Below are 25272 nucleotides of genomic sequence, written 5' to 3'. Positions count from 1 at the left end.
GAGCCACACGACCGTGCATGATCCCATCAGCCGAGGAACTGAGGCGGGGATTGCCGGCGCGGGGATCTGGGGCTCCCCCTTCCCCCTCCCGGGGAGGGGGGAGCTGCGCAGACATGTGGCGCAGCTCGTGTGACGTCATGCTTGTTAATTCGTTTTCCTGGGGGAGTTCTGTCCACTCGTTTGTCTATTTTTGTTGTTAACCAGAATAGGGGTTTGTTTTGTGGCGCTTACCTTTCTGGGTGCCTGTCCCGGTCGATGGCAGATATAGAATGCTCCAACTCACATGTGCATTTCTATGGGCCATTGCTCCCCGTGCCTCTGTGAGGGGGCCAGGTTCTGGCTCGTGGTCCCCGGTAGGCCTAGAACTCTACCCACATCGACTGATGCAAAATAGTTAGGGTATCCATATTAGCCATGGATAGCTCCGGGGAGCCGTAGGGGCTCCCCCAGAAAATGAACATAAATATATTCGCGGCAGCTCGCGCCCCCCCGCCGCGGGCGCCCTACTGGTCCCGAGAGCGTACATCACAGGCAAACGGGGAATGATGGCGTCACACACCAACTTACGGACCCCATAGCAGCCAAAGTAAGCACAATTTCGATTTTTTTTTTACATACCCATATTTACCCCATTACATATTTTTTACATTTTACATTTTACATACTGGCTGGCTGGCTGGCTGGCTGGCTGGCTGGCTGGCTGGCAGGCAGGCAGGCAGGCAGGCAGGCAGGCTGGCAGGCTGGCTGGCAGGCTGGCTGGCTGGCTGGCTGGCTGGCTGGCAGGCAGGCAGGCAGGCAGGCTGGCAGGCAGGCTGGCTGGCTGGCTGGCTGGCTGGCTGGCTGGCTGGCTGGCTGGCTGGCAGGCAGGCAGGCAGGCAGGCTGGCTGGCTGGCTGGCAGGCAGGCAGGCAGGCAGGCAGGCTGGCTGGCTGGCTGGCTGGCTGGCTGGCTGGCTGGCTGGCAGGCAGGCTGGCTGGCTGGCAGGCTGACTGGCTGGCTGGCTGGCTGGCTGGCTGGCTGGCAGGCTGGCTGGCTGGCTGGCTGGCTGGCTGGCTGGCTGGCTGGCAGGCTGTTCCTGCAGGCTGGCAGGCTGTTCCTGCAGGCTGGCAGGCTGTTCATGCAGGCTGGCAGGAAACATCCAGAGGATGTTTGCCAGACGTCTTAATAATCAGCTAGGAACAATTAAGGACTTTTATAAAGCGGATCAGGACTTCACTTATTGGTGAGTACAAATAAAATACGGTCGCATTTACGCTATGAACCTGTCGATTTTTCCCCTAGAGTTTTTTATAAATTTTTCAGAACAATTTCTTTTTACATTTCTTATTTTTTTTCCCTCTATTTCTCGTATACGAACTTACATGTTAACCGACGGGTCTCGTCCCCAAGGGATTCGGAAACCAAATGGTGCTCTGTAGTGCTTTAGTTTGTATCCTTGTCTATGTCTGATATCAGGATGAGATAAAGTACTGGATCAAGTACAGTATCTTGGGAGACTGAGCTTTTAACAGTAGATGATCCGGATTTTATTGTGGTGACTATTACACTCTGCGTTCTGTTCGTTACGAAGTTGAAGATCCATCTCGCTACTTTGCCAGTAATTCCTTTTGCACGCATTTTGTGCGCAATAACACCATGGTCACATCTATCAAAAGCTTTTGCAAAATCTGTGTATATCAGATCTGTGTTTTGCTCATCTTTCATGGCACTTAAGGCCATGTCATAGCTTTCTAGCAACTGTGATATGCAGGAACACCCTGTTTTGAACCCGTGTTGTCCAGGCTGATGTAGATGTTGTGATTCCATGTGATTTGTAACTTTACTTCTTAGAACTCTCCCAAAATTTTTTTATGATATTTGAAGTTAGAGCTATTGGTCTATAATTTTTTGCATCTGCTTTACTACCTCCTTATCACTAAATCACTAGTTGTTAACTAAATTACTAGTCATTAACTAAATCACTTGCTGTTAACTAAATGTACATCATCTGTCAATTCCCTGTATCGTAACTTACTACAATGTATTAAATAAATTTAAATGATAAATATATCTTACCATCTTTTACTTCAATTACGCTGTCTAAGTAGCTGTCCGAGTCAATATAAGTGTCAGCAATCTGAAAGTGTCACATATATAATTAATATTAAAACCAATAACATCAAGATAATTGTACAATAAAGACAAACCAATAATATCAAAATAACAAGAAAGTCAGTAGGAGCCATGAAGAGGATTCGTACCTATGGTTATCTTGAGATGATTTCGGGGCTTTTTTTTTTAGTGTCCCCGCAGCCCGGTCCTCTACCAGGCCTCCACCCCAGGAAGCAGCCCGTGACAGCTGACTAACACCCAGGTACCTATTTTACTGCTAGGTAACAGGGGCATATGGTGAAAGAAACTCTGCCCATTGTTTCTCGCTGGCGCCTTGGATCGAACCCAAGACCAAAGGATCACAAGTCCAGCGTGCTGTCCGCTCGGACGACTGGCTGGCTCCTACAGATTTTCTCACTTTTTCAATTTACTTGAGATTTCAGATTTCAATTTACCAAGTCTAAGATGGAGAATGGCAAACACAAATATCATAGCAGGGAACGACCCCAGAGATAACCAACCACAGGCCAGAGAACTTTTGAGATTCTGTGACAAATTCTCGCTCAATCAACAGATTACAGAACCAACTAGGAACGAAAAGACTTGTTATTCACAAACAATGATGAACTAATCAGAGACCATCTCTGTCTAATCTCATTAGTTCTAATCAGAACTAATGACATCTTCAAAAGGAAACTAGATTGCTTCCTTCAAGGAGTGCCGGACCAACCGGGCTGGCCGGGCTTGGGTAGTAGAACAACTCCCAGAACCCCATCAACCAGGTATCAACCAGACCTTACAATCTCAGATACTACATACTCACACCATAAGCTCATTGAAGTGCGAACTAGCATAAATAACGGTAGTAGGTCTAAGAGACCCAACAAGCGAGAAGTGGGTATTCAATCAATTCAATATCAACAATAAAAGGATCGACTGGGAAAAAATGAATGTAGATCTTGCAAACATTCAATGGGAGACGGTCTTAAGCGACAAAACTCCCACACACAGGGAATAGCTCAACTGACAGCTGAAGCATACAAGGTCTACTTGAAGCACGTGTCAGTGAGCAACCCATCCTCCAAATTGACAGTACGTTTTAATACTAAGTGTAATAAGTACATTTCCTGACTGTTATACATAGTATATAATTGCACTAACGGGGCTGTTACATTTACCCATCCCCCTCCCCCGATTTTAGTCTCCTCATTTTCTGTTAGGACACTTGAAATTTTAAGATGAAATTTTAAAGTTCAGTTGCTATAAACAAGTTTTAACACTTTCGCTCACCCCGCACGCCACTCCTCAATAGTGCGATATGGGACCCAGGGTGTCACAGGAGCGCGCGTAAATTCTGAAAGGTGTATACTCTCTTCAACTTTGTCACCTTAATTCTCGTCCTATGAGATTAAATTTGGCATCATTGTGTTCGCAATAGAATTCTCTACAGCACTAAATGCATATAAACTCCAAAAGCCCGACTAATTACCCGCAGCAAACAGAGAAAGTGCGAACGAGTTTCCCAGGAGCGCGCAAACGCGATAAAATGTTTTCACTATTTTCACTCTGGTCACCTTAATTTTTGTCCTAGGTCTTTCATTTTGGTCTCAATGGGTTCGCAATAGAATTCTCTAGAGGACCATTAGCATATAAAATATAAAACCTGGTCACGCTCCAACCGCCGACGAGTTGAAGACGGGCCATGCGTTAGCCGGGAGTGAGCGCTCAGACGCCTTCCAGCTCACTCCCAATTCCCTTCCTTTTCAAGCCTTTCTTTCGCAATTTTCTTCCTGGAAGGGCCTTGTTCATGATCACTATCCATCGTGGAGTAAGGGTAGATAGTTTCTAAAGCCGCAGTAAGAAATATTGCCACGGAAAATAGCCGAAATGTTCACACGTTTGAGATGCGAGGGGAGGCGACATTGGTCACAACAGTGGAGCGAAAACAATGGGCCCACGGCATGTGCCAAGCCACCTGAGGGCCACGAGGCTTAACAAAGAAAATGGGAAGACATCGGCGCACATTTTAAAACCAGTCCCCAAAAAATCGGATAAAAACCTGATTTTTGGCGATTATTTAAAGTCGATGACGCAATGCTGCGTCATCTCCGGTATTACCAACAGTAAACCGATGACGCAATGCTGTGTCATGCCTGGGCGAAAGTGTTAATTATTAGGATTTTATTTTTCCACTTTTATTAAACAATAGAGATTTTATACAAAATTTGAAAATATCCTGAGTTACTTTACAATTTACTGAAATATTTTAGTTTTATTTTATTTGTTTTATAAAACTGTCATATCAATATAGCTATAGGTTAAGTAATAGTTATAATTAAGATGCAATAAAATGCTTATCTTCACAAACTAAGACGGTTAGGTCGTGGTTTTCTATTCAGCTTTTAAGGTAAACTCAAATATTCACAATATATTACAGTACGATTTATTACAAAGTGTAAATAAGTACAATTCTTGACTGCCATACATAGTACATAATTGCACTTATGGGGCTGTGTACATTTACCTCCCCATTTATGGAGGACGGGCTGCTGTAAGGAGGGTCAGAAAGAGGACCACTCTAGAAAGAGAACGCAGACGACTGTACAGGAGAAGGAATAAAAGAACGGAAATGCTTAGGCAGACACGACTATCACAAGGAAAATAAACCTAAACAGGGAGATCGAAGAAATAGAACAAACGTTGAAGCGATCATACGAGTCTGAGGAAATGAAATTGGAACAGAAGGCTATACAAGAGAGAAAGAAAAATCCAAAATATTTTTTCACATACGCAAAATCAAAATCAAAAACCTCCACCAGTATTGGACCTTTAATTACATCTGAAGGTACATACCATACACAGAGGACAACAAAGAAATTAGTGAAATTTTAAGAAGCCAGTATGAGGCTATGTTTAGCACACCAATGAACAACATGAAAGTTGATGATCAAGACAGCTTCTTTATGAATGACATTCAAGCTGTAGATAATATAACGGATATTAACAAGAGCTCGAAAGACTTTGAAGAGAGAAATTGACAATATGCCCATGCACTCAGCTCCTGGGCCTGACTTGTGGAATTCAATATTCGTAAAGAAATGTAAAGTACCAGTAGCGTACGCGCTCAGCGTAATTTGGAGAAAGAGCCTGGATACAGGGGAGATACCAGCTGCACTTAAATCTGCAGATATTGTGCCTCTTCACTATTTTATGAAAAATAATGAGCTACACAACCACTATGACAAAATCACAGAAGCTCTACAAGAAAAGCAAAATGCAGATGTTGTATACACAGACTTTGCAACGGCATTCGACAAATGTGACCATGGAGTGAGAGGACACAAAATGAGGTCAATGGGAATAACTGGTTAAGTAGGACGCTGGATACTCGATTTCCTGTCGAACAGAACACAAAGAGTAACAGCCAACCAAATAAAATCGAGTCCAAGCGCAGTTAAAAGCTCTGTACCTCAAGGTACAGTCCTTGCACCACTGCTTTTCCTTATTCTCTCATCAGATATAGACAAAAACACAAGTCACAGCTTCGTGTCATCCATCTTTTGCAGATGACACAAAAATCAGCATGAAAATTACCTCTGCTGAAGACATTGAAAAACTACAAGCAGATATCAACAAAGTATTCGATTGGGAAGCAGAAAATAACATGATGTTTAACAGTGATAAATTCCAGGTTGATACCTGGTTGATGGGGTTCTGGGAGTTCTTCTACTCCCCAAGCCCGGCCCGAGGCCAGGCGTGACTTGTGAGAGTTTGGTCCACTAGGCTATTGCTTGGAGCGGCCCACAGGCCCACATACCCACCACAGCCCGGTTGGTCCGGCACTCCTTGGAGGAATAAATCTAGTTTCCTCTTGAAAATGTCCACGGTTGTTCCGGCAATATTTCTTATGCTTGCTGGGAGGACGTTGAACAACCGCGGACCTCTGATGTTTATACAGTGTTCTCTGATTGTGCCTATGGCACCTCTGCTCTTCACTGGTTCTATTCTACATTTTCTTCCATATCGTTCACTCCAGTACGTTGTTATTTTACTGTGTAGATTTGGTACTTGGCCCTCCAGTATCTTCCAGGTGTATATTATTTGATATCTCTCTCGTCTTCTTTCTAGTGAGTACATTTGGAGGGCTTTGAGACGATCCCAATAATTTAGGTGCTTTATTGCGTCTATGCGTGCCGTATATGCTCTCTGTATTCCCTCTATTTCAGCAATCTCTCCTGCCCTGAAGGGGGAAGTGAGTACTGAGCAGTACTCAAGACGGGACAACACAAGTGACTTGAAGAGTACAACCATTGTGATGGGATCCCTGGATTTGAAAGTTCTCATAATCCATCCTATCATTTTTCTGGCTGTCGCAATATTTGCTTGGTTATGCTCCTTAAACGTTAGGTTATCAGATATTATTATTCCCAAATCCTTTACATGCTGTTTTCCTACTATGGGTACATTTGATTGTGTTTTGTACTCTGTATTATGTTTAAGTTCCTCATTTTTACCATACCTGAGTACCTGGAATTTATCACTGTTAAACATAATGTTATTTTCTGATGCCCAGTCGAAAACTTTAATAACAGCTTGAAGTTTTTCAATGTCTTCAGCCGAGGTAATTTTCATACTGATTTTTGTGTCATCTGCAAAGGATGATACGAAGCTGTGACTTGTATTTTTGTCTATATCTGATATGAGAATAAGGAAAAGCAGCGGTGCAAGGACTGTACCCTGAGGTACAGAGCTTTTAGCTGCACTTGGACTAGATTTTATATGGTTGACCTTTACTCGCTGAGTCCTGTTTGACAGAAAACTGAGTATCCAGCGTCCTACTTTACCGGTTATTCCCACTGACTTTATTTTGTGTGCTATCACGCCATGGTCACATTTATCGAAAGCTTTTGCAAAGTCCGTGTATATCACATCAGCATTCTGTTTTTCTTCTAATGCCTCAGTGACTTTGTCGTAGTGCTCAAGTAGCTGTGAGAGGTACGATCTTCCCGCTCGAAATCCATGTTGGCCTGGGTTGTGAAGGTCATTGGTCTCCATGAAATTGGTGACCTGACTCCTAATCACTCTCTCAAATACTTCTATGATGTGCGATGTTAGTGCAACTGGTTTATAATTCTTTGCCAATGCTTTGCTCCCTCTCTTGTGTAGAGGGGCTATGTCTGCTACTTTAAGTGCATCTGGTATCTCCCCCGTGTCCAAGCTCTTCCTCCACACTATACTGAGTGCCTGTGCTACCGGCACTTTGCATTTCTTTATAAATATTGAATTCCATGAGTCTGGACCTGGGGCCGAGTGCATGGGCATGTTTTCAATTTCTCTTTCAAAATTTAGTGCGCTCGTGTTTATATCAGTTATATTTACAGGGGGTTTGAATATCCCGCATAAAGAAATTGTCTGGATCTTCCACCTTCATGTTGTTTATTGGAGTGCTAAACATGTCCTCATACTGCTTTTTTAGGATTTCACTAATTTCTTTGTCATCCTCCGTGTATGAACCTTCACTTGTACGAATAGGTCCAATACTGGCAGTGGTTTTTGCTTTTGATTTCGCATATGAGAAGAAATATTTTGGATTTTTCTTTATTTCCTGAATTGCTTTCTGTTCTAACTGCCTTTCTTCAGTTTTATATGAGTGTTTCAATTTCCGCTCGATTTCTTCAATCTCCATATTTAAATTATTCCTTCTTTGACGGGAAATTCGTGTCTGCATAAGCAGTTCCATTATTTTTTTCCTGTGTTTATAGTATCGTCTGCGTTCTCTTTCTACGTTAGATCTCTTTCTGGCTTTCCTCAAAGGAACATGTTTCAGACAGACTTGATACTCTTCTGAAGTCAGTTTTTCTATTCCTTCTGTAGGACTTGTATTACTTAGAACAGTTCCCCATGGAATGTTTGTAAGTTCCCTGTTTATTATCTCCCAGTCTATCCTTTTATTATTAAAATTGAATTTACTGAATAGCCCCTCTCGCTTTATCAACGTTTTAGGTCTATTCTGAGTATTGATGGTCGTTTGCACTTCAATGAGCTTGTGATCTGAGTATGTGGTATCTGATATCGTAATGTCTCTGATAATGTCTTCATTGTTCGTAAAGACCAGATCTAGAATATTTTCATTTCTCGTTGGCTCCGATATCTGCTGATTGAGTGAAAGTTTGTCACAGAATCTAAGTAGTTCTCTAATCTGTGGTTGGTTAGGTCCCGATAGATTTCCTGGTATAATATTATTGTTTGCTATTTTCCACTTTATTATTTGCTATTTATTTTGCTATTATAGGTATTCAGGTACGGCAAAAATGATGATCTGAAACATAATACAGAGTACAAAACAGAATCGAATCTGCCCATAGTAACTATGGGCAGATAGACGGATCCAGTATAGAGGCATACTCCGGGTCGCACAGGAAGTAAGCCGCAATGGCTGCCTGCACCTCAGCAGGCGAGACGCGGGAAGCCAAAAAACTGCGGAAGGACGGAACCGAAGGACCCGCAAGGACACAGAACAGAACCCGGGTAAGAGCCAAACCCAAATCCAACTCGTACGCAGAGGGGGGGAGAAAGGAAAACCCCACTCGGGGGGTCGGAAGCCTCAGGTGGGATCCAATGGGGCCCAAGGTTCCCAAGCCAGCTCCTCCCCAACCCTAGAGCCTCCGCATTAGGCCCCGGAGGTGAGTCGTCCTCCAAAGCCTCAGCTTCACAAGAAAAAGCTGGGGTGGCCGGAATACCAAGAAGAGAATGGGCCCACTGGTCAGACCCTGGAGCTACGACTGGAGGAACAGACTCGAATGCCTCTGTCGCCACCCCGGAAGGAGCAACCCCTGAAACCGCCCGAGTCTCAGAAACCTCTAAACCCTGCCCCAACCCTGAAGCCCTCAGACGCATAGGAGACGGAAGCAGGGGAGGGGGAAACCGAATGAACCACAGCAGGAAAAGAACGAGGGTGCGCGGACAGAACCAAGGCCGAAACAATCAACACCCCCAAGTCCAGGTCCCTATAAGCAAAACAGGGCAGCCTCGGGGCATCCGGGGAAGCAACCAACTGAGCATATTACAACAACCTAAACCTATCCTGCACTGTGCATTTCTATAGGCCATTGCTCCTTGTGCCTCTCTGAGGAGGCCAGGTTCTGGCTCGTGGTTCCCGGTAGGCCCTAGAACTCCACCCACATCAACTGATGCCAAAGTTAGGGATATTCACATCAGCCTGGATAGCTCCGGGGAGCCTCCGGGACTCACCCAGAAAATGGCGTTTCATTACATTCAACGCTGGTTTTTTACGCACTGCTGTGGTCACAAGTTGAACAGCAGTGCTGTTAGCTCATGGCGTGAGCCAGCCATGGTTGCTCACTCAGTACTGAGGCCTTCAAACCTGGGAATATTGCCCACGATTTTATTTTTTATTGGTGTCTATTTACTAGAGCCCCGAGGATGATGATGTGAACCTCGTGTTGTCGAGGGACTTTTAAACCCTACACGGTACTTCCAACCATTCATAGCTGTGGTGTGCCGTCACGTCACGCAATATTTACTCACACCAGCTGTATGTGTATTGCTCCCTTTAAGGGTTAAGGTGCTCTGTGCAAAGCAGTGGTTAAGGTTTAAGAAAGCATTCATCAATTAATTTATTAGTCCAGGCCTATTTCACAGATGTGCAAACAAAACAAAATCATCAATTTACAATTTTCTCACCTGACTAGAGTTGGAGGTTTTGCATGGCAATTCTGTGGGGTCACTGGTAAAGTGGAGAGGGTCTTTTGTATCCTCCTCCTCCTCTTTAATGAACATACTGCAGTAGCTGTCACTCTCTTCCCAACATTCACCTTTCAATGCCTCTGTTGAGAAATACTTGTGTTTAACATTTTGACAGGTGTGTGAGAACACACGCCCACAAATGAAGGGAACTTTCAAAACTGTAGAACAAATTTAGTTCTTTGGCCTAATCTATATAATTGTAGCAATAAAATTCTGAATAGTAAAAGTTATTAAAAGTAGAGTGGGACCTAATTAATATGAACACTATTAAAGAAACACTGATATAATGGAGCAACTTAACACAATGCATTATTAACAAAATTAAGAAAAATAATATCTTATTACAAATATCTAGTGTTAAAAATGTGTACAAGCTGTAAAGTGTATTTTTCTGCTAAAATAAGCAGGGAATAAGAAAATATTTCTCTGGAGGGCCCAGGGGCTCGATCATAAAAACTGAGTAAATTCATTACACAGGATCTTCCAGATCGAAAACAATACTCTCTGTCTGATATTACAGTGGAACCTTGGTTGACGACTGCCCTAACCCTTAGACCGCGCAATACATATACAGATGATGTGAGTAACATTACTGATACCGTGCAATACATTAATAGCTGTTTTAGTGTCAAGTGCTTTAATTTAAACGCCCTGCGAGGGATAGGGGCAGCTATAGTGCAGCCAAGACCAATAGTTGACAGGCACCACCTAGAAAAAAAATCATGGTCAGCATTCCTGGGTGAGAGAGCCTCGGTACTGAGCGAGCCACCAAGACTGACGCACGCAGCATGAGCTCACAGCACCGCTGTTCAGCTTGTGACCACAGCATCACCTAAAAATGTCAAAATATTTATGTACATGCTATTATTTATCAGTGATAGTATTACAGAAGACCCTAGACTGTGATAAAACTGACCAGGATTCTGATAATAGCAGGATTGTGGTGATATTTAGCGCTGTGCTCCATGGTGGGAAGAGTAATGCTGAGGAAAGGAGGGTGATGGTGTGTGTGACCACAAACAGTCTTCTGTGTGAGGCCACCTTTTATTGACTTAGTGGTTCGCTATGGTGAACACAAATCTTTTTTTTATTGACTTAGTGGTTCGCTATGGTGAACACAAATCTTTGATCTTTCAAAACAGCAGAAGGTAAACAAAAATAGCCGCCACCACAGGGGAAAGACAGTACCCCAACAAAGGGATCTTTTGCAGGTTTCTCACAACAAGATACAATGAAAGGTGGTTTTCTTGGCAGGTTAGTGATCATTGAGGACTTACTAAAGAATTACGAAGAAAAGGTTATTAAATTAGAACAAGAAAATGAAGGTTTCAAGATTGAGTTTTGTAATTTAAAAGGAAGTATTTTCCAGCAAGGTAAGGAAATTTCGAGCTTGACTGATAACGTAAGGAGACAGGAGGAACACTCCAAGGAACTAGTAAAGGAATATGAGGCATGGAAAGTGAAGAGTAAGGAATTTGAAGAAATTAACAAGAAAATAGACACAAATGGTGAACAACTCGAAAGGAGCCCGAGGGCTAACATGGAGTTAGGCAAGGAGATGCAACGAGAAACTTCATTGGCAACTCAAATAAAGGAGGCTAATAAAGAACTAGAAAAGTATAAAGAAGAAATAAAAGTGACATATGCCCAAGTTGTAAAAGAGAAAGACAATCAAGGAAGTGTGTTCAGAAGTCAAAACCAGAAATGACCAACAAGAAGCAGATATTCAGCAAGCAATTAGGAAAGAACTGGTTACCAACAGAAAACTAGTACAAAACACTGCAGATAGAAGTCCATAAAAATTTTTGGATGTTTAGAGAAGGAAATTTCATCTAGGGTGGACCGAGCAGCAGAATTGAAGAAAAACATAGAGAAAATAGTAGGTTTGGGAGAAGGCTCAAAGGAAAATGTCAGTGATTTTAGAAGAATAGGAAAATATGAAAAAGACAAGAATCGTCCCCTTAACCCCTGCACTGCGCACCTGGTTTCGGCAAAAACTTCTTAGGGCAATTGTCAAGGACATATTCTTGTATTTATAAATATTCAGGTAAATTTAATGTCAAAATGTTTCCAAACTCAACTATTTTCATTTAAAAACAAGGAGTAATGAAAACATTAAAATATAGCCTAATTAAAAAAAATAGCACAACTCTCAGAGCGCATAAAGGCGCTTTGCGCAGTGCAGGGGTTAACCCTCAAATCGCTAGGGGCCCAAATGGAATTCACACCCACAGGCGCAACAACAAAAAAATCCAAAAAATTCTTTCGTCTTATAGAAGTGTTCATTTTTGTTCCCTGATCACGGAAGAAATAACAAAAAAATCGTAGGTGGCATATTTTAGCCGCAATAGGGTAGGGAAGTGTAGCAAAAAAGGGGCGTTGGCAGAGCCTTCGGCAGACGAGGTCTACTCCGCCCGAGCTGTCAGACGGCAGTTGCCACAAATATATTATTACCTAATTATTTCAATGTCTCTGATTGATTTTTTCTTAGTTTTTTTGCAGTAATATTATTCCATACAGTGAATTGTGGTATATTTATATTATAAAATGTGTGAACCATCGCTGTACTCAAAATTATGGTGTGCATATTAGTGATTCAATTATTATGTTCATAAAACAATAAACAAATAGTTTTGCTGTTGTTACACTATATACACAGGTTATATATAAGTATTTGCATGTTTTGTACACCATAACGAACTACTAAGTTGGTCTTGTGAGTCAAAAAGCAACGAGGAGTGACCGCCAAACACCAGCGAGCCATTCACTGCCACTCCCTCCCTTAACACCACCTCACTCACCTTCATTCACCTCCCACAATACTCCTTCTGTATTTATTCATTATACACAGACGTTATATATACGTATTTACATGTTTTGTTCACCATAACTGTACATCTAAGCTTGTATGGTGAGTAAAGGCCATAAGACGTAGCTACTCACACAGTCAGCTGATCGGCGGCCGCCCTCAAGGCCAGACACACTAATATTTGTCCTCCAACAATACTGTTTGTTGTGTTATTACGCTATATACACACATTATATATAAGTATCTACCTGTTTTATTCACCATACCTGTACAAATAAGCTGGTATGGTGCCCAAAGACCATAGTGGCCATCAGTAAACAACATGCCAAGTCGGGCAGACGACGCTCCTCCCTCACCAAAATGGCGGCTCCCAACCTACTCCTCTCGCTGTTATCTCACACTATACACACGTTATATATAAGTATCTACATTTGTGTTCACCATATCAAACCACTAAGCTGGTATGGTGAGTGCAGTCAATAAATGGTGGCCACACACAGTCAGAAAACGACGCCACAACCCTCCCTCCCACAGCCTTACTCCTCCCTCCATGGAGCACAGCGCTAAATATCACCACAATCCTGCTATTATCAGAATCCTGGTCAGTTTTATCACAGTCAGGGGGCTTCAGTAATACTATCAGTGCTAAATAATAGCAGTATCATTTATATTATGGTATTTGTAGGCGATGCTGTGGTCACAAGCTGAACAGCGGTGCTGTGAGCTCGAGCTGCGTGCGCCAGCCTTGGTGGCTTGCTCAATACTGACGCTGTAACACCCAAGAATGTTGGCCTGGATTTTTTTCTAGGTGGCATCTGGCAACTATCGGTCGTGGCTGTACAATAGCTGCCCCTATCCCAGGCGGGGCGTTTAAATTATAGCGCTAGACACGAAATCATATATAAATGATGTGCACGGTTTCGGTTTTGTCACTGATATCATTTATACAGTATATGATATGCGCGGTTTGAGGGCTAAGGGTGACGTTTAACCACCATGCTGCGCAGAGTTTATTGTGAAATTTCCCCGGTGCACATGAAATAAAGTGTTCCCAAAAAAACAGCGTTGAATGTAATGAAACGCCATTTTCTGGGTGAGACCCGGAGGCTCCCCGGAGCTTTACCGGCTGATATGCTAATGTCAGACTATGGCATCAATCATGTGTATGGAGTTCTAGGGCCTACCGGGGACCACGAGCCAGAACCTGGCCCCCTCAGAGAGGCAAGGGGAGCAATGGCCTATAGAAACCCCCGTGTGGTTGGAAGCATTCTATGTCTGCCATCGACCGGGTCAAGCATCCAGAAAGGTAAGCATTCCAAAACAAACCCCTATTCTGGTGAAAATTGCTACCTAAGCCGAACTAGTGGATAGAACTCTTCAACAGAAAACAAGGAAACTAGTATGACGTCATACGTCACCGCGCCGCTGTCTGCGCAGCTCCCCCCTCCCCGGGAGGGGGAAGGGGGAGTCCCAGACCTCCCACGCCGGCTATCCACCCATCAGTTCTGAGGCTGGATGTCAAAACACGCGAAAAACGCCGATCGGAGGGAGGGAGGGTTGCTGGGGAGCCTCCGGGTCTCACCCAGAAAATGGCATTTCATTACATTCAACGCTGGTTTTCTGGGGGGAGCCCCGTCGGCTCCCCGGAGCTAACTACCCACAGAGGAAGGTCAAAGGGACAAAACCGGGAGGCGGACACCACGCACCCCCCAAGGAGGCGAGACAACAGGCAGCAAACGCCAACCCAAGGCGCCACAGCCCCGAAAATCCCGGGAACAACACGAGAACCACGAGCAGCAAGGCCCCTGCACGAACACCAAAAATCCATGCCCGAAAGACTGCAAGGCCACGTCGCCCAGACGGCAGCGAGAGCAGCGAAGCCACGAACGCCACAGGCATGAGGGAAGAACACAGGCAGCTTAGCCGCAAGAACACGGCTGACCACCCGGGACACCATCACCCGCGAACCGGGAAGAACAGAACCGGATCAACGCAAAACGCGCTCCGGACCCAAACGCCGTGGCACGCAAACAACAGCGGAGGGCCGCCACTGAACACAAAAACGACACACCCCCGGCCCGACCAACGAAGCACCAACAAACCCTGGACCCCTCCAGAATGCAGCAGCCCCACCCCGCGCCAGAAAAGATGGAGACTGCTGCCACCAAACAACCAAAACGCTAAAACCGAAGGAGCAAGAAAACTCAGCAAACCGACCCCCAGAGGCAAAGGCCCAAAGGAAAGAGCCGACGAAAAAACACACCGGAACCGAAGGGGCACTACCAACCGAGGAGAAGACAGAGCACGCTGACCAGAGACCAGGATGGTGCAAGCGGCGCACGAACAGGCCGGAGGTGAAACGACGCACAAGACAGCTGACTAACGGTGCAGAAGCAACACCAAGACCGAAAGCAAGCTGAAGCGGCTCCGCCTGCGCCGCACGAAAAGAGGGGACAGTATGTGGCAAGACGACGGCCCCCAACCCCCACTAGAAAACCAAGCCGAGAGTAAACCAAGCTAACAAGAGTAACCACCTAAGAAGGGACAGGAAAAGGAAGGACCGCCAAAATACCCATACTGCCACCAAGAGAAGCACGCAGGTGGGACACCTACCATGAAGCCACCCGACCACCAACCGGAGGCGAGACCACGAGGCAGAACATAAGCAGACCCGACAAGGCCCCCCCGAGCCCAGGAAAAAGGCGGAGCCACGAGAAGATCTCGGGCGCGACCACCGAAACCCAGGCGGCACAAGGAGATGGAACGTCTGCCAAACAGAAAAACTCCCCAAAGCATGCAAGCCCGCCAGGAGTTCAGAAACGACGGGTCCGACGTGAGACATCGCAAGAACCCCCCAAAATAAAATAAAAAAAAAAAAAACCGGCAGGGCAAACTAGGAAAACCAAAGAAGGCGGAAGGGTCGCCGCCAGAACAGGACCCGAACCAAGGGGCACAAACAACTGCAATAGACCGAGACAAAGAAGCACATCACAGGACACAGGCTGACCAACGCCTAACAACACACGCAGAACATCCCTGCTGCAGAGGAGGCAGGAAGAAAGAGCAGAAGCACAAAAAAACCCAGGAGAACAACCAGGGGTGGACAATCAGGCAGGGACAAAAACCCCACGCAATCCCCAGGCACAAAATGGCAGCAAAGTGCCACTCCACAACCGGACACAGGAACAAGGACACGCCACCGTGAAACACGGTACCAATGCACACGTGCAGCAGCAGCAACAGGCACCACTGCAACATGCAACATGTAAATAGCAACTCCCCTCTGCAAAGGCAGAGAACGGAGCAGGCAGACCCCAGACAGAGCCAACGGAGACACGACAAAACCCTGCAGGCCCAGAAACCTGCACCAGGCGACCGACGGCGGAGAAACCCCGCTCGATACCTGCTGGATGAGGTACTGGGAGCTCTTTTACACCTGAAGCCCGGCCCAAGGTCAGGCCAGACCGGCCAGAGGATGGCCCACCAGGCAGCTGCTAGGAGCAGTCCACCGGCTCACATACTCCCACAACCAGGACGGGCCGGAACTGCCATACGAAAACTGGCCAGTGCGCCCTGGAAGTCCACGGACGAACCAGCAAGAAGGCTTATGCTCGCAAGTAGGTCGTGTAACAAGCACAGACCACTGATGGTAATACAGTGTTCCCCAAAAGTGCCAATAGCACCACTGCACTCCACTGGTACTATCCCGCAAGTTCTACCAGATAGGCGGGACCCAAGAGCCAGAGCTCAAATCCTGCAAGCACAGCCAGGAGCCTCACCAGGTGAGTACAGAACCAACCCTACAACCCCCACACCTCACAACATTAAAAAAGGAGGGTCCCCTGAATGACTCCAGCATGGGTTGGACATGCACATGAGGGGGACAGGAAGGGGTGATAAAGGGACAGTCACTGGTGTGCGAACGGTCTCAGTCGTACAAAAATATACCTAAATAAAGACAGGTATATAAACACCGCCGCATCCAGCGCCCGGCCAAAAGACGCCAGACCGCAGAAACTCACCTGGCGAATGGTGGCACGAACTTGACACGACTCAACCGTGCCCAGAAGAACTTGGGAGCACCGCCAGGTGAAGACGCCAGAGCCGGACCCTGCCGGACCCGCAGGAGAGCAGGGAGAGGCGAAGGAGGTGGTCCACACCCATGACACAGGGAAAACCGCGGTGTCCTCCCCACAACTGGGAACCAGGACACCCCCGGCGCGAAGGGGCACATACCGCAGCCAGGGAGAAGAACGAGAGGCGAAGCACTGTAGCAAAAAAGGGCGCAAAACCCCAGCACTGAAACACCGCCCAGACCAAAACAAACTCCACGGCGCATGCGCATAACACGCTGGCCGAACCGCACACCCTCCCTGCGGGAAGGCGCCAGCCAGGACTACTGCACGAGAAAAGGAGCCAAAAGAGGAAGCAGGAACAATAAAACCGGCCAAAGAAGCAAAGAGCCCAAAAAGGAACCCAACCGGGCGACAAGTAGCCCAACCGGGCGACAAGTAGCCCAACCGGGCGACAAGTAGCCCAACCGGGCGACAAGTAGCCCAACCGGGCGACAAGTAGCCCAACCGGGCGACAAGTAGCCCAACCGGGCGACAAGTAGCCCAACCGGGCAACAAGTAGCCCAACAGGGCGACAAGTACGAGGAGCCGACAGACGTTCCAATAATGCGGGAAGTAGCGAAAAACCTTCCCGTACCCTCGAGAACACAGAAGCCAACACTAGTCCCGAAGGCACGCGAAGGCGCAGGCGCACCCGAGATCAGAAGTCACGCAGAACCCCATCGAACGGGGAAACATGACAAAAACATCGTCCCAAAACGGGGGGGAGGAAACATCCACCCACAGGACGGAACCAACCGACTCAAAGGCCAAGGAACCGAGCCCGGGGAGGGGCCGACGTCCAACAGCACGTACAGCGAGTGGGGAGGAAAGACCCCACTCTGCGTAACCACAAGCCCCGCCTAGAGGGGGATAAAAAACCCCACGGGGTCTAACGGGGCCACGGCCCCCCCCAAGTCAGCCCCTCCCCAGCCCCGGGAACCTACACGACAGGCCCCGGGGCCGAGCCGTTCCCCCAAAGCCCCGGCCGTACCAGAAAACCGGGGCAGCCGTGAAAACTCTAAGGAAGAGAGCCCACTGGCAGACTCATACAACACGGCTGAAGGAACAGGCCCAAATGCCCCCGTCACTAGCCCGGAAGGGGAATTCCCCGAGACTGCCCGAGTCTCAACACCACCAAAAACCCCGCCCCGAACCTACAGACGGTAAGGAACCGGATGCAGGCAGGAAGGGTGAACCAGGGGAAAGACAAGGGGGCGTGGATGGAACCGAAGCAACCAACACCCCCAAGTCTCAAAACGAACTACAAAGGGGCAGCCCCGGGGCTCCCGGGGAGGAAACCACGAGAACGTTGCCACCACCAAGGCTCAAGTGCAACGCCCCTGCTGCCCGCACCCGCTTTGTTAGCACAACTGGGGAACCGAGCCACAACGAGCAACCAAACTCGCAGGACTCCGGGTCGAAGGTGTCACCGACCCCACAGGCAGCAGACGGAGGCAAAACAGAGAGTCACCCGGAGACAAAAGGTGAGAGCAACCCTCAAACTCGCTGGAAGCGAGGGGGGGACTCTGGGGTCACATCCATCGGACCCGCGCGCCCCCAGGGGTTTCACAGGGTCCCGAGCGTTTACTTTAAGAGGACGCGCGCTCAGGTAATCCCAGGCAGGGTACTGCTAACCGGCACCCAAAGCTACCAAACAACTTTCTAAGAGCTGAACCCCCGGGACGTGTACACTCACGGGGACCTAGCAGGGGGTACCACCAGAAAATACTCAGAACACAAGGGACACAACGGGCAAGAACGAAGGCAGACCCCCCCACCAGGTAGATAAACAAAAAGAAAAAAGAAAACCCCGCAAGAGGACAGCATACCCAAGCGGAACAGAGCCGGCCGCTATGATTGGTAAAGACAAGCTACACAGTACCCCGCGCCCCACCAGTGCAAACACTGCCCCTTACTCTAAGGCGAACAAGGGAGACAGAACACCCGAGCACACAAAGAGCGGCCGAAAACCAAGCAGTAAACGGCCAAGCAGGGGCAGGACCCAAGGAACTTGTGGAAGGTGGCCCCAAGCCCCAAGGGCAGTACTTACAGGGCACCTAGGGAAGGGAACCCTAGGCGCATGCAGCCCGAGTACTGAAGAATCACTCCCGGCTCACGCACCACCTAGAAAACAGACACCACACTCTAGGTACAGTGCTGAAGCAACCACCGGAGCCGGAGCACATAACCATTGCCTATAGCATCAGCCGAAGAACTGATGGGTGGATAGCCGGCGTGGGAGGTCTGGGGCTCCCCCTTCCCAGGGAGGGGGGAGCTGCGCAGACAGCGGCGCGGTGACGTATGACGTCATACTAGTTTCCTTGTTTTCTGTTGAAGAGTTCTATCCACTAGTTCGGCTTAGGTAGCAATTTTCACCAGAATAGGGGTTTGTTTTGGAATGCTTACCTTTCTGGATGCTTGACCCGGTCGATGGCAGACATAGAATGCTTCCAACCACACGGGAGTTTCTATAGGCCATTGCTCCCCTTGCCTCTCTGAGGGGGCCAGGTTCTGGCTCGTGGTCCCCGGTAGGCCCTAGAACTCCATACACATGACTGATGCCAAAGTCTGACATTAGCATATCAGCCGGTAAAGCTCCGAGGAGCCGACGGGGCTTCCCCCAGAAAATTCTTTTTTTTTCTTCATAAAATGATAAATTCCCTTCCCTGAACATGTCTAAGTAAAAATAAATACCAAATTCTACTTACTTTGGCTGTGGGGACGTAGACAAGGTGCGCTGTGACGTCATCAAGGCCTGGTCGCCCGTGCGTGAATCGCCCAGATACGGTCACGCAGGCCATTCAAGCACCGGGTGTTGCCACAAATATATTTTCAATTATTTGTTTTATGTATTTACAATGCAGTTTTATTTTTATTTTTTTCGTATATGATGCATATTTGTGTCCCTTACAATATATATACAGTAGAACGTTCATAATGTTCCATGAAACTGTGATACATGTGTCAGTAATGTGTCCACAATAAATGTTTATTGTCGTAATATTACTTGTTAAAAATTCACTAAAATTGCAGTATGTACATACAATATGTACAGTTTCCCACGCTATTTATACAGTAACACACTGTATTACACACTCAGTACTTCGGAAGAGAGTAATAATCAACGAAGTAGCCCATGGTAAACAGCGCGACTTCGCTCTCAGTGCACCAGGTACAGATAAATTTTTGCTTCCTGTTTCTTCATTCTGTGTGCTTGCAAATAACGCACTCACATGCACCTTTAGCTCTAATACTTGTAGGTTGTATGTAGCCAAGTTTGTAAAGCGTAAGGTAGTATTGAAAAGATTATAGGAAGAGATCAATTTGTATGGTAGTCTTGAAAATATCGCTTTGTATGGTCCCACACAGAAAGAGATTCAGCTATTCTCAAAGAGTGTCCGTCAGTCAGGAAGAGATTCAGGTATTCTTGAAAATATCTATGGAAAATGCCACCATGGAAGCCGCTAACACTGTTCATCTATGCTACTTGTATCAGATGCATCATCACTGAATGCAGAAAATGATTCATCTATGTATCATCTAAATACATTGTAGATAGCCTAGGATTGCAAGGATGATGCTCAGAGCTACAACTGGATACGCTCGCAATATCGTCCTCATAGGTGTTGTATCACTTGCATCCAATCTTTGTGTTAGGTCCTTATTGCACCTAGCTTCACCAATATTATGACCCTTATGTTCTTAAAACAATAAGGTTTGAATTTCACCAACAGAGCATTATCTTTCAACACCGCGTCAGACAGGTGTTTGGGAGCCAGAGGTGCGTGCGCCACCGACGGTTGATCATTCAGTACTAACCCAGCGAGCAGCCCTAGGGCATTCTGGGAATTTTTTCTAAGATGGCTGCCTCTCACTGGAGAACCTAAGATTCCATTTCGTACACAACCAATCTCGCACACATTTAGAATGGATACGAAAATTAAAAAAGACTTTTCTTGGTTGGCGCAGTTTCCCGCCGACCGAGAATACTCAGCTGGTGCAGTTAAGTGGTTAATGGAGTGAAAAACATGATGGAAGTGCTTAGAAATGCCAGGAAATTACAGAGTGATGAGGTTGGCAAACTTTGGTCAATAAGACAAGACTAAGGAAGACAGAAAAGCTGAAAATAAACCAAATTGAACCAAAATGTCTAAATGGGGATATAAATGAAGACAAATTCTTTTTTTTCTACAAAGTGTCAGGGACTGTAAAGCTTGTGAAATGGTACATAAAAACAAAGCAACAAAATTATTAGTGGAAGGGGGCAGTAAAGAGCAAAGGGAAAGGGAACATGTTCCTGAAAATTGTATATACCAACATCGATGGAGTGAGGTAAAAAACTTTGGAGTTGCAAGATGTAACTTAGCTTAGGGTCCCAGATATTGTTGCATTATCAGAGACGAAACTTCCAGCAAGCAACACGTGGACAAAGGAAGGACTGGATGACAAACGAGAGGGCCTCATAATGGTCACAAGAGATATTATTGTACAAGCAGATAAAGATAAATCCCGACTGTTGATACTGGGGGACTTCAAACCTTAAAGCAATAGACTGGGAGGCCTATGAAGCAACAACGGAGGACTTTTGGACATGTGCATTTGTGATCCTCATTCTGGAGACATTCTTGTATCAACACATCAAGCAGGAAACAAGAATGAGGGAAGGAGATGTACTGTCAGTATTGGATCTAGTATTTACCATGAAAGAAAAAGAGATATTTGACATCCAGTACCTTCCTCCCTTGGGAAAGAGTGATCACGTCCTGTTAGACATTAAATATGCTTTAAGATATCATCTAGAAGAAAATGGGGACATTGAAACAGTTGATAAACTCGATTTAGGGAGAGGTCACTATGGGGAACTTCGAAAAAATTTAAAGTGTGTAATTGGACAGACTTGTTGATAGGCAGGGAAGTAAATGAAATGTATGCGAAATTTTGCAAAATATACGATGAAGGCACACAAACATTCATACCAAAACAGATATGCAGGGCCAGAAATCAGGATTGGTTCAACAGAAATTGCGAGAGGGCCAGAGATCAAACGACGCAAAAATGGAATGAATACTGCAGTCACTCGATTATCCGGGATTGGAATATCCGGAAAACGCCCTTATACGGCCAAAATCGTGACCGGATAAAGTTATCTCAATATCCGGACAAAATGTCCATGGGAGCCAGATAAAAGCCGGTTTGGCCGGATAAAAAATTGGAGCCGGTTAACTTGCTGCCGTTCAGCCACATGGTGTAGGAGGGAGTAGGGTGGGTGGGTGGTGTCTGGAGAGGGAAGCTTGGGAAGGGAGGGAGGGAGTTAGTCAGGGAGGGAGAACTGTTGGGTGTGTATGTGACTCGCTTAACCCTTAAACTGCGCAACACGCCTGCAGGCTCACGTCTGGTTTGCTCAACGCACCTCTGGGTATTTGTATTTTTCACTTTCCATTCAAAACTCCCGCGGCTACATGCGGTTCACATCAACTTCCTCAGGGCTCTTGTAAACAGACGCCATCTATTTAACCTAAATATGCCTTCAGCCGAACAAATATATGTGGGTTGGGACGAGGACAGGTTGACCAGTTTAGCAGTTACCAGGGAGGATTTAATTAAACAAATAGTAAAACTAAAACCAAACAAATCCCCAGGGCCAGGGCCGGATGAAGTGTTTGCCAAGGTGCTTAACCCTTAAATGGCGCATAGCTATATACCATTTGACACCCACAGGCACAAACCAAAAAAAAAAAAAAAAAAAATTATTTTTTCTTCCTAACCTGTTAATTTGTGTTCACTGATCACGGGAACAATAATAAAAAAATCGTAAGTGGCATATATTGCCCAATATAGGGCGGGGAAGTCTGGCAAAAATCAGGCGCTGACTGAGCGTGCGTCCCAGGCGGTCTGTTGATCGCCAGCTGTCAGGCCAGAGTTTCCACAAAGAGATAATTACCTAATTATTTCAATGTCTGATTGATTTTTCGTAGTTTTTTTGCTGTAGTATTATTCAATAGTGTGTAGTGTGATATATTTATATAATAAAATGAGTGAATCATCGCTGTACTCAAAAATATAGTGTGCATATTGTTGATTCAATTATGTTCATCAAACAGTGAACAAATACTTTGTCGGTTATTACACTATATACACAGGTTATATATAAGTATCTGCATGTTTTGTTCACCATAACGAACCACTAAGTTGGTATGCTGAGTGGCAGTGGCAGTGGCAGGCAGTGGCTGGCTGCCACTCCCTCCCTCACCTCACCTCACCTGACTTGCCACCATTCTCCACCTACCATACTGTTTTTGCTTTTATATACAGACGTTATATATAAGTATTTACAGGTTTTGTTCACCATAACTGTACATCTAAGCGTGTATGGTGCGTAAAGGCATAAAGACGTAGCTACTCACACAGTCAGCTGGTGGCGGCCGCCCTCAAGGCCAGACGCACTAATATTTATCCTACAACAATACTGTTTGTGGTGTTATTACGCTATATACACACATTATATATAAATATCTACCTGTTTTATTCACCATACTTGTACAAGTAAACTGGTATGGTGCCCAAAGACCATCATGGTCATCAGTAAACAACATGGTAAGTCCTGCAGACGACGCTCCTCCCTCACCAAAATGGCGGCTCCCAACCTCCTACTCTCGCTGTTATCTCACACTATACACACGTTATATATAAGTATCTACATTTGTGTTCACCATAGCGAACCACTAAGCTGGTATGGTGAGTGCAGTCAATAAAAGGTGGCCACACACACTCAAAAGACGACGCCACCACCCTCCCTCCCACAGCATTACTCCTTCCTCCATGGTGCACAGTGCCAAATATCACCACAATCCTGCTATTATCAGAACCCTGGTCAGTTTTATCACAGTCAGGGGTCTTCTGTTATAATATCATCGCTACATAATAGCATGAACAAGTATATTATGGCATTTTTAGACGATGCTGTGGTCACAAGCTGAACAGCAGTGGTGTGAGCTCATGCTGCGTGCGTCAGGCTTGGTAGCTGACTCAATACTGAGGCCTCTAACACCCGGGAGTTTGGCCCACGATTTTTTTAAAAAATGGCGTCTGTTTACAAGAGCCCTGATGAAGGTGTGGTGAACCCCGTGTATCCGCGGGCCATTTAAATCTTGCGTAGTACTTCAAAGCATCACATGATGCGATGCGCAATTTACTGCAAGTCGGTCAAAGCATCATATGATGCGATGCGCAATTGAAGGGTTAAAGAATGCAAAGAGGAGCTTTCCGAGCCACTGTCTACCATACTTAATAAATCAATAGAGTTAGGTAGAGTGCCAGAGTCATGGAAGGTAGCTAATGTGGTACCAATTTTTAAGAAAGGAGATAGATCACTTGCGTCAAACTATCGGCCAATTAGCTTAACAACTATTGTGGGAAAGTTACTTGAATCGATAATTGCAAATACAATTCGTCTTCATCTTGAAAAACATAAATTAATAAATGAGTCGCAACATGCTTTTACAAACGGCCGTTCATGTTTAACAAATTTGCTATCTTTTTATTCCAGCATAGTTGAGGCAGTTGATAGTGGTAAGGATTGTGCTGTGTACCTTGACTTTAGCAAAGCTTTTGATACAGTGCCACATGAAAGACTGATTAAAAAAAATAGAGGCTCATGGTATTGGAGGTGCTATGTTAAGTTGGATTAGGGCATGGCTATTCCAAAGGAAACAGAGTTAGTATAAATGGGGTTAAGTCAAAGTGGGATAATAATGTTAGTGGAGTGCCTCAAGGCTCTGTCCTGGGACCTCTGCTGTTTATAATATATATAAATGATTTAGATTCAGGTTCGAGTAGCAACATCTGCAAATTTGCAGATGATACAAAAATCGGTAGGGAAATTAACACGGAACACGACTCACTATCACTTCAAGTTGATCTAAATAGGGTTTTGAAATGGTCAAAAGATTGGCAGATGCAGTTTAATGCTGATAAATGTAAAGTTCTGAGGCTAGGTAATGATGATAGAGTTACAAGATACGAGCTAGATGGTGTTGAGATTGCCGAGTCGGATTACGAAAGGGATCTGGGAGTTATGATTAGTAAGAATTTAAAACAAAAGGGTCAATGCATGAATGTTCGTAATAAGGCAAATAGGACACTGGGATTTATTAATCGAAGCGTTAGTAACAAGACACCTGGTGTGGTTCTTCAGCTATATCTTGCTCTGGTTAGGCCCCATTTAGATTATGTAGTTCAGTTTTGGTCACCGTACTATAGAATGGATATAAATTCACTTGAACGTGTCCAGCGTAGGATGACTAAGTTAATTCCCCAAATTAGAAATCTTTCATATGAAGAAAGATTAACAAAGCTTAAATTGCATTCACTGGAAAGGTGAAGAGTTAGGGGTGACATGATAGAGGTTTACAAGTGGATGAATGGACACAACAAAGGAGATATTAATAGGGTATTAAAAGTATCAACACAAGACAGAACACGAAACAATGAA

The 25272-nt window shown here is 45.6% G+C and overlaps 1 protein-coding gene across 1 annotated transcript in view; it reads right to left on the bottom strand.

Moving 5' to 3' along the window:
* Positions 1-1421: 1421 nt before the first annotated feature.
* Positions 1422-25272, bottom strand: part of LOC138357298 (uncharacterized) — a 46849-nt gene continuing 22998 nt past the window's right edge. The window contains exons 2-4 of the mRNA XM_069313980.1: positions 9795-9937; positions 2055-2115; positions 1422-1666 (exon numbers count right to left, since the gene is read on the bottom strand). Coding sequence (XP_069170081.1) covers positions 1422-1666; positions 2055-2115; positions 9795-9937 — 449 coding nt within the window. The remainder of the gene's footprint in view (positions 1667-2054; positions 2116-9794; positions 9938-25272) is intronic.

The sequence above is a fragment of the Procambarus clarkii genome, chromosome 77, assembly GCF_040958095.1.
Source record: "Procambarus clarkii isolate CNS0578487 chromosome 77, FALCON_Pclarkii_2.0, whole genome shotgun sequence".
NCBI classification, from domain to species: domain Eukaryota; kingdom Metazoa; phylum Arthropoda; class Malacostraca; order Decapoda; family Cambaridae; genus Procambarus; species Procambarus clarkii.
The sequence above is the reverse complement of the archived record's forward strand: the minus strand, read 5'-3'. Positions and strand labels throughout refer to the sequence as shown.